The 17,614-nt window shown below is 36.0% G+C and overlaps 1 protein-coding gene across 2 annotated transcripts in view; it reads left to right on the forward strand.

Annotated features, from left to right (window-relative positions):
• The window catches only part of LOC757261 (protein KIAA0100), a 60,537-nt gene that overhangs the window by 23,265 nt on the left and 19,658 nt on the right, over positions 1-17,614 (forward strand). For both annotated transcript variants that reach the window (XM_030992296.1, XM_030992297.1), the window contains 19 exons: positions 262-331; positions 747-839; positions 1,769-1,828; positions 2,333-2,429; positions 3,898-4,108; positions 4,953-5,125; positions 5,764-5,862; positions 6,896-7,162; positions 7,859-7,955; positions 8,638-8,734; positions 9,873-9,947; positions 10,894-10,965; positions 11,580-11,674; positions 13,359-13,521; positions 13,898-13,981; positions 14,661-14,716; positions 15,228-15,351; positions 16,220-16,321; positions 16,926-16,991. In XM_030992296.1, the coding sequence (XP_030848156.1) occupies positions 262-331; positions 747-839; positions 1,769-1,828; positions 2,333-2,429; positions 3,898-4,108; positions 4,953-5,125; positions 5,764-5,862; positions 6,896-7,162; positions 7,859-7,955; positions 8,638-8,734; positions 9,873-9,947; positions 10,894-10,965; positions 11,580-11,674; positions 13,359-13,521; positions 13,898-13,981; positions 14,661-14,716; positions 15,228-15,351; positions 16,220-16,321; positions 16,926-16,991 (2,101 nt within the window). The remainder of the gene's footprint in view (positions 1-261; positions 332-746; positions 840-1,768; positions 1,829-2,332; positions 2,430-3,897; positions 4,109-4,952; positions 5,126-5,763; positions 5,863-6,895; positions 7,163-7,858; positions 7,956-8,637; positions 8,735-9,872; positions 9,948-10,893; positions 10,966-11,579; positions 11,675-13,358; positions 13,522-13,897; positions 13,982-14,660; positions 14,717-15,227; positions 15,352-16,219; positions 16,322-16,925; positions 16,992-17,614) is intronic.

Below are 17,614 nucleotides of genomic sequence, written 5' to 3' on the forward strand. Positions count from 1 at the left end.
AAACATAAGTATAGAAGTATTATACATCAAAAGAAAATATACATGTATGGTTCAGCTTCCACAGATCAGTTTGAATGTATGCAGGAGAAAAATATCACTGTGTGTATAGCTCATCTCAAGACATCTTCATGTGAATAAATTGTAAACTAGTAAACTTTTCTTTATGCAATCTGATTTAATGTTTCTTTCTCTCTTTCTTTCTCTCGTTCTTTCTCTTTCTCTCTCTCTTTCTCTTTCTTTTTCTCCCTCTCTCATTCATAGGGGTATCTTCATGAGATCTCTTGAGATTGAGTTTCCCGATCAGTATGACTTTGCAGACAACTACACTGAGGTAGGCATGTATGAGACACTTACTGGGAAATAATCTGTTACACCAACAATTCAGTATTTGATGAGATTTACCTAACAGGTCTATGATTTATCATATATTTTGAAAATAGACATAGACTACTATATTTATAAGTTATCATTACCTATACCCTTCACCCACACAACAAAAAACATCAAAGCAGTAAAATAAAGGCTGACCTCAGAGTTTGTACGACTGAACCAAAATTAAATGCTAATTCATTTCATTTCAAATCAAATCATATTTGATGTTACGTTGACAGTTGTGCCCTATTTATGTACTTAGTAATTAAAACCGATGAACAGCACAGTGTTGCTTAGTAAATGTGTCATGACATCTGTGATTTGGAGAAACAAAAAAATGATATTTCATTTCAATTCCATTTTTTTTTGTACAGATCATCAACATCCGGAAGTGGTTGAAGTTATTACATCCTAAGAAGCGTGTTGGTGAGGAGAAGCTCTATGCTGACATCCTTATTAGGGCACAGGTAAGAACATATTCAGCCATCTGAACATTTTGGTTAGGCAAATATGTTTTATGAAGAGTGTTAGGCCAAATTAAAAAAATGAAGTGTTTCTCGTCTCCGCCCGCCTCCTTTTTTTTTTACTATTTACTATTCAGAAGGAAAAAAAAGCCTGTGATATTCGTTTTGTTTATTTCTTTTAAGGTGATAAAAATCATTTGTTTTGTCATAGATTGCATCAGTTTACTCACAAAGCACAATATCTGTAAATAAATAGGCTAGGCCAGCTACATTGCATAATTAGCATGGCAGCCATCTTGGAAGAAAAAAATTAAAACAATTGCCATGCCTCCTCCTTTTTTTGTAAAGTTAGGATGAGAAACACATTATTTTTGTTATTTGTTTATCAACTCAAGGGTTGTATTTTATTTGTTTCCTTGTGCATGTCTTGCCTTATTTCAGTCATGTCACTTCCCAATTTTATATTCACATTTTAATTTTGAAAATAGACATTACATGTACATGACTATTTATGTTGACTTCCATACGTGTAGCTTTACGATTCCACTGTACTGTACTAACAAAAAAAGGACACAAGATCATTAAGGGCAGGTCCCATTATGTTCAATTCTTATTTTAATGGTTTTTGATGGAAACTCTTGATGGTTATTATATGATTTTAATTTCTAATTTCTAATCGGGCAACCATCCCGCTACTCCCTTCACTCCTCTCTGGGCATCATGCTGAACCACCCGTCTCCCAAGACGCTTCTTACACTTGGTGACAGTATTCATAACTGCTGCTCCTAAAGTGTGGAATAACCTACCCAGATTTCTTCACAACCAGCACCTCTCAACACCTGTTAATAGTATAACTGTCAAGCGCATTTGAACATGAATATGGAAAATGCGCTATATAATTTATTATTATTATTATTATTATTATTATGCAGGTAATCAAGATCCAGATGAATGATGATCCGTTCGAGGTGAAGATTGGAGATAACTATGAGGTGAGTGCTGTATTATATTCCTTCCATAAATGTTATCTAGAAAGGGGACTATCAATAATTTGAGAGTTTTGCATTAGTCATGATTACTACTTGCACATGTTTGTGCCATCGCTGTTCAATCTCTAATGTTATATTCCTTAGATCTGTGATTTCAAAAAGGGGAAAGGTTAAAATTAGGAATGAGTTTGAGGCTCTTGCTCCAATCCTAATTTTGGCAGTGTGTAGTGTAGTTTTTGTGCCATTCATCTATGTAAATACTCAGTTACGGTGTATAAAGTAGCATTATACCTTAATGATCTTCAAACAAATATCCTTCCAATAAATGTTCACTGTATCAGTACCTAAATGTTTTAGAGAATTTATAGCATCTCCTTTTCTTATATGTTCAGAGGTATTGCTATGATTTGTTACCCTCCCTCATTTTCTTCAAATTTGCTAATGTTAAATCTGAAATCCTTTCAAATGCCTCAAAATTGCCTACTTTCTGTCCTGTCTTCTTTGTAGCTGATAAAAGATGAGCGAGCCGAGAGTGAACATAGGAGAGAACTCCTGGACAACAAGGTGGAAGGACTCAAAAGGAATCATGGCCAGTTTCTACCAGGTTTGTATTAAAGGGGAAGTCCACCCTGAAATTAAGTTAGTTTTAATAGGAGTAGAAAAATAAGAGAAACAAGTCAGTGAAAGTTTGAGCAAATTCCGATTAAAAATAAGGAAGTTAGGATTTTTGAAGTTGTGATCAATCAAACACAAATTGGCAACTCTATGACGTATCATGCGAGCTCAACTTCCATTTGCTCAGTACTAAAAAAATCTAAAATTTTCATTTTCCCTCAAGAAAAATTTCAACCATACATGCACCCTAAATATAATAATTGCAAATGTGTTTCTATACTCCCCCTGCAAGGAACAAATATATATTCCGTCATCAACAACGAAGAAAACATGATTTTATGGAATATTATGCACAAAGCAAATGAAGGAGAGCTCGTATAATAAGTCACAGAGTTGCCAATTTGTATTTGATTGATCACAACTTCAATAATTCATAACTTTCTTATTTTCATTCAGAATTTGCTCAAACTTTCACTCACCTGATTTTCTTATTATTCTGCCTCTATCGAAACAAACTTATTTTGGGGGTGGACTTTCCCTTTAAAGCCCCACTGCTCTACTTGTAGGTACTTGCTCCCTCTATATAGAGAACAATGCCTAAGCGGTGCCCATTGGTCTCCCATGATCCTCTTTTTCCTATGTTGATTGTTGAGAGCTGAGTTGATGAGATAGCCACCTGTCAGTGACCATGCTGGGTGGTCTAATCCCTCCTGGCCAAACTAGTACAGACGGGCTTAAAGACACATAGGAGTGGGCTCTCATGGGGAAATCGAGGCAATTCAGGTTTTTGCCCCAAAACAGGTGTTGTCAATCACCAGAATTAGCCTTCAGTTTGATGACCAACAGGCCTTATGTAATGCTTTGCATGTCCATATAGTAAAGTCAGTATCTTTCTTTTCCCTCAAAGGCTCTCCGAGAGACTAGGGGGTATTTCTTGATAGGCCCAGCGTTTGCTGTGTGCAGACCTTTACATTTATTAATGGTATTTTCACCAAGTCCGGTGTCCGCGAATCATGGCCGTCTGCACATCATAACTCATGACCCATGTTGTTTCATCAGTGTTCACTGCAGTAAATGTCAAATTGAACATTGAATTATGAAATCTTGTCAAATGTTAGAGATTCCACATTGTAAAAATTATTGTGGCCTCGAAGTTTTGATGAATTCCTGTAATTGATTTGAGACTGGAGATCTATATGTTTAAGATTTTGATTTGTGAAGGAGGAGATAGGATATTTTGGCCAATATCTTCACTTAAATTCCATTACATGTAGTTAGGATTGTACCACTCTAAACTAATTTATCTACTTCTTTGCGTGTCATATCTGGATTGAAAATGGCACTTAAAAACTTTCTACAATGGTACTCAATTTTATGGATCAAAAGTGTAATTTAAGGTTGTACTCATGTAGTAATATAGACTGCTCTTAATCTCATGTATGTTCTTTCCTTTACAGCCAAGAAGATTGAGGAGCTGTACATCTCCCTGGAGAAGAAGAACATTGAGATCTTCTTGAAGCGATCTCAGAGGCTGTACGCGTCCACTCCACGAAGGAAGGTTCTGATGACCTTGACCTTGACAGGAGTAGAGATTAGCGCCCTCGCAGACGAGTCTATGAACGGCAGAGAGAGCATCCTACGACACATGAAAGAGATAGATGGGGCAAGGTAAGCATGGGATAGGGACTGATGATGGGATTAAAGGGATTGGGTAACTTTGTCTCAGATTCTGAAACAAAATCCTGGATTTAGCTCATGCTGCAATAATAATTATAAACCTTTAGGTCAGTCAGGAACCCCATGACTTTTACAAGCCGATCACCTGTCTGATTATCAAGATATTATGATTGGAAATCGAAATTACGGTTTTCATAACACTACAGTCTATTGGGGTAAACGAGTATGGTAAAACCAGTCACTCACAGGGCTTCAATATTATACCATATCACAGACACTGATAACACGCGTAGGGCCGTGCATCTCAGATTTAATTAACTTTGTTAAACAATGCCTTAAAATGGATATGTCAAGAGAAGAAGGAATGAAATGTTTTCTGCCGTGCTTATTTAGGGGAGTGTAAATTCTTCAAGAGATATTTAGATTTATACTTAAAATGCACGGTATGTAAAACGAAAGCTGGTTGTCTTCGGGCCAGGGAGGTCCTAGATTAAAAACAAGTGTGTATTGCATGAGTAGAGAAAGATTGGAAGAGTGTTTTTATAGCTATCGATTCTTGAAATTAATGATTGATTTTAGCTATTGATTGCTTTTGAACCATTTCAGAGCAGAGTAGATATACTTTTCCAGATTTTTCAGAATCTGTAATTTATGTATGTTCAAGAATGTTCATACTGTTTCACGTTACATGTGTACATTTATTTCAAATAATAATTCTGTATGTGCAGTATACTTTGTTGTTTGCTAAAGTAATTTCTTTGTGATAACTTTGCTTCATTATGGCTCTTTTGATAATTCTTTTGATAAACTTACATTCACTGTTCTTTCTCCTCAGTCCACCACCCTCAGAGGATACAGAGTTCAGTACATTGTGGTGTCGAATGGTTAGAGGCCATGTCAAGCAGTTCTCTCTGAAGCTCAGAGATTATCCCTTGAACATGTGGCAGATTGGTGACTGGCACTGGTGGGGCAAGCTGGTTGGAGCTGAACAGACTGGGCCACCAAGAGGTAAGCACAGGGACAAGTAGATGGTGAGGGGTGGCATAGGGGTGAAGCGGGGCTGGTCGAACAGTTCTCTCTGAAACTGAGAGGTAATCCCTTGAACATGTGGCAGATTGGTGACTGGCACTGGTGGGGCAAGCTGGTTAGAGCTGAACACAGTGGGCCACCAAGTTGAGGATTGGATCGGGCAGGTTCAACAGTTCTCACTCCAACTGAGAGATTATCCACTGAACTTGTTGCAGATTGTTGACAGGCTTCAATATTTTATTCTTTTGAATATATAAATAGTATTTTATTTCTTGTATAGTGCATGTGACATTGGTATGTAATATCTCAATGCGTTTCCACAAAGCTGTGAAATTATTGCCCTGGCTCTAGCATTATAAGGAGAACTTGATTGTTTCATGATTTCTCTACTTGAACGTTCTAAAGAAATATGTATCCCTGTACTTTATGATAACTTCCTTTATAACCAAAATGCTTTAAAAGCCTCTAGTGAATTGCAAAAGCACACTACATGCACAAGCAGGTTTCTCTAGGATGCCTGAGACGATGCAGTTGCAGCATTCTTGTAATCACTTCTGCCATGCACATTTCTTAATTAATTTGTTTAATATCCATTCTCTTTCAAATGTTTCTTTCAGCTAAGCGCGAAGGTCTGGTTAAGATAAGTGAACCCTGGCAGGATGTGAAGGTCACTCGCAGTATGCCACCACTCAAGTTCTTCCATGATATGACTACAGGTGAGTATATGCTGTTCAATACGGCATAAGATTGATTTGACTTCAAACTTGATAATGAAGATGATGCTCATGGTGGTTGTGATGATGATGATGTTGGCTATGATGACAATGATGATAATGATGATGATGATAATGATGATGATGATAATGATGATGATGATGATGATGATGATGATGATGATGATGTTGGCTATGATGACGATGATGATAAGGAGTATGGTGTTGATGATGATGATGATGATGATGATGATGATGGCTATGATGACAATGATGATAAGGAGTATGATAAGGAGTATATAGGAGTATGGTGTTGATGATGACGATGATGATGATAATGTTGGCTATGATGACGATGATAATAAGGAGTATGGTGTAAATGATGATGATGGTGGCTATGATGACGATGATGATAAGGAGTATGGTGTTGATGATGATGATGATGATGATGGCTATGATGACGATGATGATAAAGAGGATGATGTTGATGATGATGATGATGATGATGATGATGATGTTGGCTATGATGACGATGATGATAAGGAGGATGGTGATGATGATGACGGCGACGATGATGATGATGATGATGATGATGATGATGATGATGATGTTGTTGTTGTTGTTGTTGTTGTTGTTGTTGTTGTTGTTGTTGTTGTTGTTGATAGGAGGATGGTGATGATGATGATGATGGTGATGATGGTAAGGAGGAGGATGGTGATGGTGATGATGATGATGATGATGATGTTATGATGATGATAATAGTGATGATGATGAAAACAACAATGATGATGAGGAGAAGGACAAGGATGATGGTGTTTGCGATAGTGATGATGATGTTAGAGACGAGGATTATGATGATTATGATAATGATAATGATTGTGATATTGATCGTGATGATGAAAATGATGATGATGAACATTTACAAATGAATGCAATTGTTGTCTCCAAAGAACATCTGATGCAAGCATGTATTATTAGCCAGTAAAAATTATATTCTCCCTGTACAATTCCACTCTACCATCCATCACGCATGTAGATGCGACTGAGATGAGCATGGCATATGGTCCCAGCATGGAGCCAGCCTGGGGTCAGGTCAACCTAGCCATGAACCTACTCAACCGACCCTCCGTTGACCCCAGCAAGCCCCTCCCCTTCTGGGACAAGGTCCGCCTCCTCTTCCATGGTCGGCTTACCATCTCGCTGGAGCAATGCAACATGATGTGGCTTACAACCAAAGATCCCTACAACACCACCGAGCAACTCGACTGGGAGTGGAGCGATATCTATCTGGATTGGACCAATGGTATGGATTTGAATATTTTGAGGAAATTTATACCTCATTTATGTAGTTTTGTCCTTGTTACCCTCAAAATACATGTAGAGCAGATGTAGTAAGGAAAAAAAAAATTGAATTGCAAATCAATGTGATGTAGAGAATTATCTGATATAAATGATTGAGATCCTCTTCCACACAATACACAACATGTATTTCTATTTCATTTTATTTTATCTTCAAAATTATACAGGAATGTCATTGTTTTGCACTGATATAAAAGAATTTTTTTTTTAAGTTTTAGAAATTATGCTGAGTCTTACTTTGGATATTTCTACAATTCTACAATTGTTATGTCTTGTTTAGTATGTTAATAGTGAAGAGTTTGGACAAGCTGCTTCTAAAGCTACTTCACACAAAAATAAAGTAACTCTTGGAGATTGTGCTTTCAGTTGCATCACTCCCCATCTTTGGAATGACCTAGCACTAGATATGAGAAAAGCCTCATCTGTTGCTGTCTGCAAAGTTTTGTTGAAGATGCACTTGTTTTCAGGAACTTTTGGATGGCTTTTTATATTGTGTGTCCGTATGTATTACTTACTGTTAAGGAATCCTGTTTTCATGACAGAGCAGTAGAGTGTTTTTTTATAGCAGCTGCGCTAAATGAATTGATATAATTATCATTATTATTATTATTGTTTCATTTTTTGTTTCTTTTTTCTTCAGCCCATTTCTTAATCAAGGGTAACCTGGACATCTTTGTAAGGACTGCATCCAAGTATGATGATGTCAGACTCATCCACTTGCCCAAGTTCAGATGGGAGTGAGTTTGATTCAATACTATTTACAATCATTATAAATTATACTTTATATTACAGGTATATACTCGTTAGCTTACTTTAATTTATGTTATAAAGTGTAGTCATTTGATTGTCGCACATGGTTATTCATATATTTATGTATCAGACTGCAGTTTATTTGACTTTGTGTACATTATTTGTTTCTACCAATTTCATCTATCAAATTGTATTTTTATATTTATTTTTATTCCAACCTCATGTTTTGGTTGCAATAAAGATATAATAATAATTCAACACATGAATGATTGTTCCATCAATTCAAGGCAGAAATTAGATAGTCAGATAGATGTCACTAAAGTAAAAGATTAACTGTATAAGTATAACAATGAAGTACAGGTCTTCTTTTCCAATCCTTGCCTCTTTTGTCCCACAAGTGTAGAGCTTGGTGTCACTGACAACATGTGTGACTCAGATAAAGTAAAATGTACCATGTTTTTTTATTTTTATTTACATCACTTTAGTTTTGTTACTTGATGCAGGAAAGTGACAGTTACTGTAGTAACAAGACAAATGTTAGAACTTTTCTTCAATTTCCAGGTTTATATGTGTACCTTGACACATTTGAAGGCAGAATGAATGTTTGCATATTAGCAATGAATGAATGATTGAAACATTGAGAATCTCATTCCTATCAATATTTTGCAGCATCGGCATTGAATGGTTAACTAATGGAGACTGTAACGATCATCACAGCATCATGCCATGTGCGCCAGACAAGGTCCCAGCTCATTCCATCACTCAGGTTAGTGGTGATGACACCCCTCAGCAATGATCCAGCAGAAAATATCCAGTGTTCCACTTTTGAAGCTTGGATAAAAAGCAAAGTTGCTCACTACTCCTATTTTGGAGGAATGATTCCTATATTTTGGTCTTCAAGCTATTGTTTTGAACCCTACATTCCTCTCTTTTTGTAATATTATGTGTGAAAAGATTACAAAATAGTCTGTATTCCTAATTTTGACTTGTGAGATTCCTAATTTTTGCTGCGAAGGTTCACTGGTAGGATAAAGTATCAAATTCCAACTATGGTTAAGAGGAAACTCAGTTGGCATAGAATGGTGAAATGGTTCAATTTACCTGTCTAATGCAGTTGGTGTACTTTGCTTACCAAAGGAGGGGCAAGGTAGTTACAGGGTCCTTATATATTGAAGAAGTTTAGATATCTATCTGCAGAGAGCCAGATGGTGAAGACTCATACCTTTAAACAGTGTTGATACCCTTCTGGCTTTGAGTAGAAAATAAGCCAGTTTGTAGATACTGCATATGGGCAGAAAAAAAGGTAATTTGTACAGAATTGTAAAACCCATGGCGGTGAATACTAGATATCTGCTCATGAAGTTATGAAATCATCATTCATTTAAGCACTGATGGTACAGTGTACATTTTCTGATACACAGGGGGGGGGGGGGTTATACTTCTCTGGAGGGCAAACAATACATATTCATGAAGCACCTCCATCACTTTGGCAGTGATTATTCTAAAGTGCACAAAGTGGGCTTCTCCTTGTTTAAGAGATCTGTGAATATTTGGGGGTTAATTTTTTGGTGTGTGCTAACTGCAAACTGGTATTTTTGTCTTATAATGGAATTTCTCAAAATAGCAACTGACAAAGAGTCAGCTACTGCAATTACTGTTGATTTTCTGTCCATGGTAATTATAGAATGTGAGACAATCATACAGATGCATGTTAGATGCTGCTTGTAAGTATCAGATGCATGTTATAGTCATATTTTTGGTTATTATCATCACCAATTAAAATGGAAGATGAATGCAGCATCTGCCCCCTCCCCCAATGAGTAGTTTTGATGGCTGTACAGAAAGTGAATTAGTCCTAACAAAAATCTATCTGTTATTTCTTTTGTCTTTTTACCTGATTGCAGGTTCATGACTCGTATGGGGCTTTCAGGTCGCAGAATCTTAACCTCAGGATGTCCTTGGAACTCAAAGGGCCTAAGGTAACTGGATTATATGAATTTGTAGTTTATTTTTTAAAGAGTAGCATTGTCAGTTACCAAACTGCTTTCCACATGGGCCCTGTTGGTCTAAACAATAATACGATTAAAGATTGAAATTATACGGATTGGTTGCTAAGTTAATAATAATATTCAGTTCTTGTATAGCGCATATTAAAGTTAACGTCCCTATGCGCTTCCAAAGAGCTTCAGGAAATTATTACCCTAGCTTTAGCTCTGGCAGCCATTATCAGCGCACAGTGCATTTCAAGGAATAATCCTACCTGGTACCCAATTACCTCACCTGGGTTGAGTGTGGCAAATGTAGATCAATGTCTTGCCAAAGGACATTAGTGCCGCGGCCGGACTCGAACCGCGGACCTTGTGATCCATAGTCTTGTGACATATCTTCTTTTCTTCTTTTTTTCTTCAATAAAATCATCTTTATTCAATATTGCTTGTGACTTTGCAAAAACATAACGAATCATATGACATATCCACTCGACCTTGACACCTCTACATATCTCTCTATACGTGATTGCACGAAAGTACATTTGTATACCCTGTTTGTACTTAATAGAAGGAAACTTTAGAATAGAACTGTGGGGAAAATGTAGCAAGTGTAAATATAATAACTCTGATTATAGCTCATTGCCTACAAAATTGATATCAAACCTCTGAGAATGAGAGAATTCAAGACTCAATGGGTTAAAATATACAGTCAAACCTGCTTTAGTGACCACCTGTCTACAAAGACCACATTTTTTTGTTTCCCTTGAAAATGGTTTCCCATTAAAACATGTACTAAAGGATCCAGTTTTCAAAGACCACTTTTTGTGTTTCCCTTGGGTGGTTGCTATAGACAGGTTTGACTGTACATGACACTGTTTTGTGGTGGACACTTTTATGTACCGATAATAAATCAATGCTGTATTATTTCTTTGAGCAGGATGGTGAGGAAGAAGACCCTCCAGCCTGCCTGTTCTACAGTAGTACCATGAGATGGCTTCAGAACTTTCAGGTTTGTGGATGGCATGAATTAATGAATGGGAGAATGTGAACTTCTGTTTGAGGAGGTGGAATCTGGAGGTTAAATATACATTGTGTAGGGTGAAGGCTATGATGATTGAATTCTTTTTGTACGATTGATTGATGGGCGGATAGACTGATTGTTTGGTTTACTTGAATGCAAACATGAATGAGTAAATGAATGCATGCATGAATAGCTGACTGGATAAATGGATGGGTGGGTGGATGGATCGATGGAAGGAAGGAACAGTAAAAATTGATTAAGAAGTGCCAGGAGGAGAATTTAGTTTATAAGAAAAGCTAAATTTTCCTGAAAACCTTTTGTGAGAATATACTATTCTAGTCATACCGATAGAGTGATCTCATACAAGGAGATTAACTGATTAGATTGTTTGTTAACATGAATGTTTTCTCCATCTATCAAACAGTCCTGCACCCTTGGTAATGTTACAAGACTGACCAGGTTAACTGATAAGATTGTTTGTTAACATGACGCTTTTCTCCATCTATCAAACAGTCCTGCACCCTTGGTAATGTTACAAGACCGACCAGGTTAACTGATAAGATTGTTTGTTAACATGACTCTTTTCTCCATCTATCAAACAGTCCTGCACCCTTGGTAATGTTACAAGACCAACCAGGAGAGGGAGACTCTTCAACAACACAGTAACAAAGAAGGTTCCGCTCAGTAGACACTTCAAGTAAGAATTCAAATTATGGAATATTTAGTATTTAATAATATAAGGAGTTAGGCACGAAGGCAAAGCGGTAGAGCAAGTGGTCCTACGGGATGTCCCAGGTAACCAATTTGATGGGCTAGTACCCTTTGGTAAGGCATTAATCCTCATTACCAATTCTTTTAGAGAGGACTTCAAGCAGTTGGTCCCCTGGATTCTTACTTACAAGACTTCACATGCTGTCTTAGCAGTCAGGTAAAACAAACAAACAGAAAAACAACACAACAAAATATTTTTTGGTGAATATTTGATAGCTTGTATATGTCCAATAATTTTTTGCCAAGTTTTAGCCAAACTCATATACACTGTTCAATACACTGCTCAAGTCAGATGAAAGGTTTTAATCAAAAATTAATTATTGTTTAGATATACATGTACACATGTACCAATTGCCAGTGCTATCTGTAGTGATGAATAGAAGCATTTTTATCAATACATATAATACTGCTGATGTCGTTGTTGTTGTTGATGTTTGCAGTTACTGCTTCATCGTGAGTTACATTCTATTGTCTCTCATTGTACTTGTCTTCATTTTGCATTATACATACAGTGTGAGTCAAAAAAAGTTAACACCTAGAAAATTGCTGATTATTTTAAAAATCATCTATGAACAGTAAATGATTATACATCTTATGAAAGAGTGTTTAATCCCAAATCATTTGGTATCATTTTTGTGTGGTATGTGTTCACGCTTGGATGAACACGAAGCATTGTCTGCGAGAGTGCAAAAATCGATTTGCACCAAAGTTGCTTATGTGATGTTTGAATAAAACAATCGGGATTTGACTATTATTTCGGTCTTTGCAGATCCAAATAACATCCCGAACAAAATTAATCATGCCACACATATCAAATATCGAATATCAACGTACATTTGTGTGTGTGTGTGTGTGTGTCTGTGAATTTGCTTCTGCAAAAAGCATATCCAATGCATTTCATTTGATACATTCAATTCATTCTCTCACTCCGCTAATCCCAATATAATACATGCTGTAGGCATCACTTTGGCGCAAGTCGATTTTTGCACTCTCGCAAACAATGCCTCATGTTCATCTAAGCGTGAACACATACCACACAAAAATGATACCAAATGATTTGGGATAAAACACTTTTTCATAAGATGTATAATACTTTACTGTTCATAGATGATTTTTTTAATAATTAGCAATTTTCTAGGTGTAAACTTTTTTTTGACTCGCACGGTATATCAGTTTTTAAAACTTATCATACATCAAATTTGTATATGATTTTAAAAGATTCAGGAAGTTAGATTGGAAAATGGGGAGGGAAATTGAAGCCAGCATTATAGCTCATGTGTATTGTGTGGAATATGAGTAAGTTAAGAGAACTGTCTAATAGTTTGGAGAGTCAATTCCATGATCAGTAGTTCTTGTAGAAACAGAACTTATCTCCTAGAAGACTTTCTTACTATTAGTATGCCAAGTTGAACTCGTTAATAAAGACTCCTCATCGACATTATAGCTCATCTGTGTCGTGTTGAATATGGGTAAGTTAAGAAAAATGCCTAATAGTTTGGAGATTCAGTAGTTCTTGTAGAAACAGTACTGTCTCCTAGAAGACATGTCTTTACTATTAGTAAGCCAAGTTGAACTTGTTAGTAAGGACTCTTTACACCTTTGTCTCGCAGACTGGTAGACTTCCAAGCCAAGTTTCCAGCTTTACGATTGAATTACTGGGCCTCCTTCGCCCAGCAGAGGGGTATAGAGGTGTGTCTAGGAGAGGGGATGTTCCATTCTCAGAATGGTCTTCGTCTCATACAGAACAATGATGACCTCATCCTTAGACCCATAGTAAGTCAACCATCTACAGTCGTTGTATAAAGGGAAGGGAAATGACTATTAGTAATAATGATAATGATATGTATTAAGCACCTTTACATATTAAGATACAAAGTGCATGAACACAAAATACTTACAAACAAACAAGGAAAAAGAACATTATCATACAAATCTTACCTGCTTTGTCAAGCCAAGTTTTTTACCAATAGATATTGCTTTTTATTTTACTACTTCAACCTACTCCCACAGTCTTGTTGCCGAAGAAATTTGGTATTTTTAAAAATCACTTTGTCAAGCGAACATGTTTAGAGATATATATGTAGGCCAGAATCCATTTAAATGAGCAATAGGTTTAAATATATTGTGTTTGATTTGTTTTTGTTTCTAGGCTGACTGGAGCTTTGTTGAGCTAGACTATGAAGTAGGAGAGAGCCATGTCTATCTCTACACATCCAATGCAGATGAAGTCAAGGTAAGCAGTCAGCATTTGAAATTCAAAGGTCGTGGGTTCAATCCCCAACATGGCACTAATGTCCTTTGGCAAGGCATTAATCTACATTTGCAACTCAATACCTAAGAGAGAAATGTTAGTAATTGATTATGCCCTCACTGAGACCATATGGTAGGAATACTCCCCAGGGACTGGAGATGGTGCACATTGTGCATGAATGAATCCAATGACCGGGGTAATAATACATGTATCTGTAAAGCACTTTAGAGACGGTATTCCGCATTAAGAGCTATATAAATCCAGACTATTATTATTATCATTCTTCAGGAATGCAGTAGATGATGGGGGTCTTAGAGATGTGTGTCCTCCTGAAAAGGTGCTTCTGACCTAAATCAGTTTTTATTGTGTTCAAAATCATGACAAAAGTAATTAAACAATGACAAGGACGAAGAAATGAAGATGTAGGCAGTAAAAAAATAATTGATGATAATGATGATGACAAAAAGGACAAGTTATAGTGAGATTGTGTGATAATGCTGATGGGTGAGGTCACGACTGTTGTAATAAAACCAATACCCTTTTGGAATTTGTTGTATTCTTTATTAGTCCGATTGCCTACATGTACATGTACTAAATATGTGAATTATCTACCTTCTTATGTGGTTTTATATTATCTCCCCCTTCTTTTGTGAATTCTTAGTGTCACATGATCATCAAGCCCCCAGCTGAGAAGCACCATCTTGCCAGCGTGACCAAGTGAGTCAATTAGTAAACATTGTATATTCTTATTTAGTCCAATTAAGTTCAATTAAATTCACTTTATCTAGATTCCAGCTTTGTTTTAAAAAATATTTGTAAAAATGCATTAATTAAAAACATGCAATTTTATACATAAATACATTTGAATGACAAAAACATAATATTCATTTATATATAAATTCCATTCAATCCTTGACTTACCATCAGTTTTCCTTTCTCTTCCTTCTTCCTTTTAATCTTACATTTGCTGTATGTCTTCTATCCCCACCTTAAACAAAATATAAATGTATGTGATTTCTTTTGTGAATTACTTGCATCTATCAAAACATACATTAATTTCAAAAGAACAAATGGTTTACTCCTATCCTGTTAGTTGTAACCATTGACAGAAGTGCAAGAACTTTGAAGTCAACTTTAAAGCAAAGCCATATTGACTTCCTACCTTTGAATGATCTCCAGTTGCAATGATATAAACAAACCTATCCGTATTGTCTGTTACCTTCTGTAGAGTTAGCTACTGTCGCCAGAAGTGCAAGAACTTGGAGCCGACACCAGAGAATCTTTCTGATTCTGAAGAGGAGGAAGAAGAAGTAAAGGATGCTAAGAGAATGAACACAGAGAATGAAGAAAGGGTAAGATGTCATGTTGTCAATGTCAGGATGCTATATCCAAATATTCCAAATTCAATGATCGCAACCCCCCCCCCCCCTTTGTTTTAATATGTTTATTATGTTTACTATGTTTACATTGTGGTAGTATATCTGTAAAGCGCTTATAGACATCATAGATGTATTAAGCACTATATAAAAGCGATGTATTAAGCACTATATAAAAGCGGTATATTATTATTATTATGATTAATTTGAGGATTAACCCTGACCAGCAACTTTGCTTTTGTTTTTCCCCTTTGAATACTGGTTTAACATCTTATTCCCCCCCCCCCCCCCCTCGTAACTAACCTGTTTTTCTTGTTATGTATGAATTCCTTTAAATTTTATAATGTACACTACTTTGTATCAGCTTGTTTTCTTTCATCTAGAATGTGGAAAAATAAATTAAATGAAATGAAATATCTGTATAATTATACTACCACAATGGATTTTCTCTCTTAGTATTGTCTAACTTACATGTTTAAATATCTATTGTAAGGGTGATGGGAAGCTAGATACAGATGTTGGTGTGAAATTCACTTGAACCGATTCATCTCTTCATAAAGATATCAATGATTCTAAACTTATTGGTTCATAAGGACTGAAAGAATTCAAAATTAAATATTAACTATTTTCAAAATCTTCAATGTTTTTATATTGTCTTCTATTTGGCATTGGCACTTTTATTGCAGTATTCAGTATTACATTTTTAAGTGATTTGATTAGGGTCACTTTGATTTCAAACTTGTTGAGTTCAGCACAATTGTGGTATTGCTTGCTGCTTTAAACAAAGCATCATCTCATTCTTCTCATGATGTTGTTCCGTTTTTCTCTCATTTTCCATTCCCAGGATTTCATTCACAAGCTGGTTGTGTATGAGTTCAGAGGTTCATGGACAAGGTTCAACCGAGATGTAGTCTTTGGTCTCTACGACTCCTACAGCAAAGCACAGGTATAATATATATTCGCCATCGCAGGAATTGGAGGGGAAATATAATGTTTCAGATTTATGGAAAATGGTTATTTCATGGATATAAATCTATTATCGGTAATTATGATTTTGTATCACTTTAATGAAACCTATTTTTTGTCCTTCCCTCCTTCCTATACATTTATTTCTCTTTAAGTTTCTATTTTATGCTCGTTTTTAGATTTATGAGGAAGACAAATAACTTTTATTTAAAAAAAAAAAAAATTCTCAAAAAAACAGAGATGTATCGTGTACAACAATGTACATTCAAAGCTTGTTTTCCCGTCCTTACTAACTTTCATAAAACACAACATAAGCTTAGTATGATAAAGACTCATTCCACCACATACATTGTATATGTACACTATACTTCATTTACAAAGTACAATCAAACCTGTCTTAGTGACCACCTCTCTATAAAGGCCACCTGTCTTTAGAGGCCATGTATTTTGTCTCCCTTGTGAAAGAAATGTGTGTTGTAGGACCTGTCTAGAAAGGCCACCTGTCTACAGTGGCCCCTTTTTCTGTTTCCTTGAGTGGCCTTTATAGACAGGTTTGACTGTATTTCTTCTCTTTTTCTCCTCAGACTCTGAAGCAGAATCTGTCCACAGAGGCCCTGAAGGGTGTAAAGATGGACAGCAGTGCTCAAGCAGTAAGTTTATATTCTCAAAACTTATTCATACTTTAGTGGGTCTAGCTAACCTCCCAGCTAGGCGCTGTTAGTGTTAGTGATTATAGGGGAAGCTAGTCCACCCTGATATAAAGTTGCTTTAATAGAGGCAGAACACAAATGAGAGAAACAACTTTGTGACAGTTGAGATAAATCTGATTAGAAATAGGAAAGTTATGAATTCTTAAAATTTTCATCAGTGAAACAGAGATTTGCAACACTGTGACGTATCTTGCAAGCTCCTCTCCAATTTGCTCTGTACAAAAAATGTCATAAACTTTGTTTTCTTAGTTATTGATGATAGAATGAATTTGTTCTGTACATGGGTTTAAAAAAAAAACATTTGCAATAATAATATTTAGGGTGATTGTATTTTTTTTTTTCTTGAGGGAAAATATAGAATTTAAAACTTTTTTTAAGACAGGGCTAATGGGAGGGGAGCTTGCCAGATATGTCACTTAGTTGCCAATTTGTGTTTATTGATTGCACCTTCACACATTCATAACTTTCTAATTCATAATCAAGTTTTGCTCAAACTTCACTGACCTGTTTTTCTTCTTTTCTGCTTCTATTAAAACCAACTTTAATATCAGGGTTTATTTCCT

This window comes from Strongylocentrotus purpuratus, unplaced genomic scaffold (genome assembly GCF_000002235.5).
Source record: "Strongylocentrotus purpuratus isolate Spur 01 unplaced genomic scaffold, Spur_5.0 spur5_scaffold_2, whole genome shotgun sequence".
NCBI lineage: Eukaryota > Metazoa > Echinodermata > Echinoidea > Camarodonta > Strongylocentrotidae > Strongylocentrotus > Strongylocentrotus purpuratus.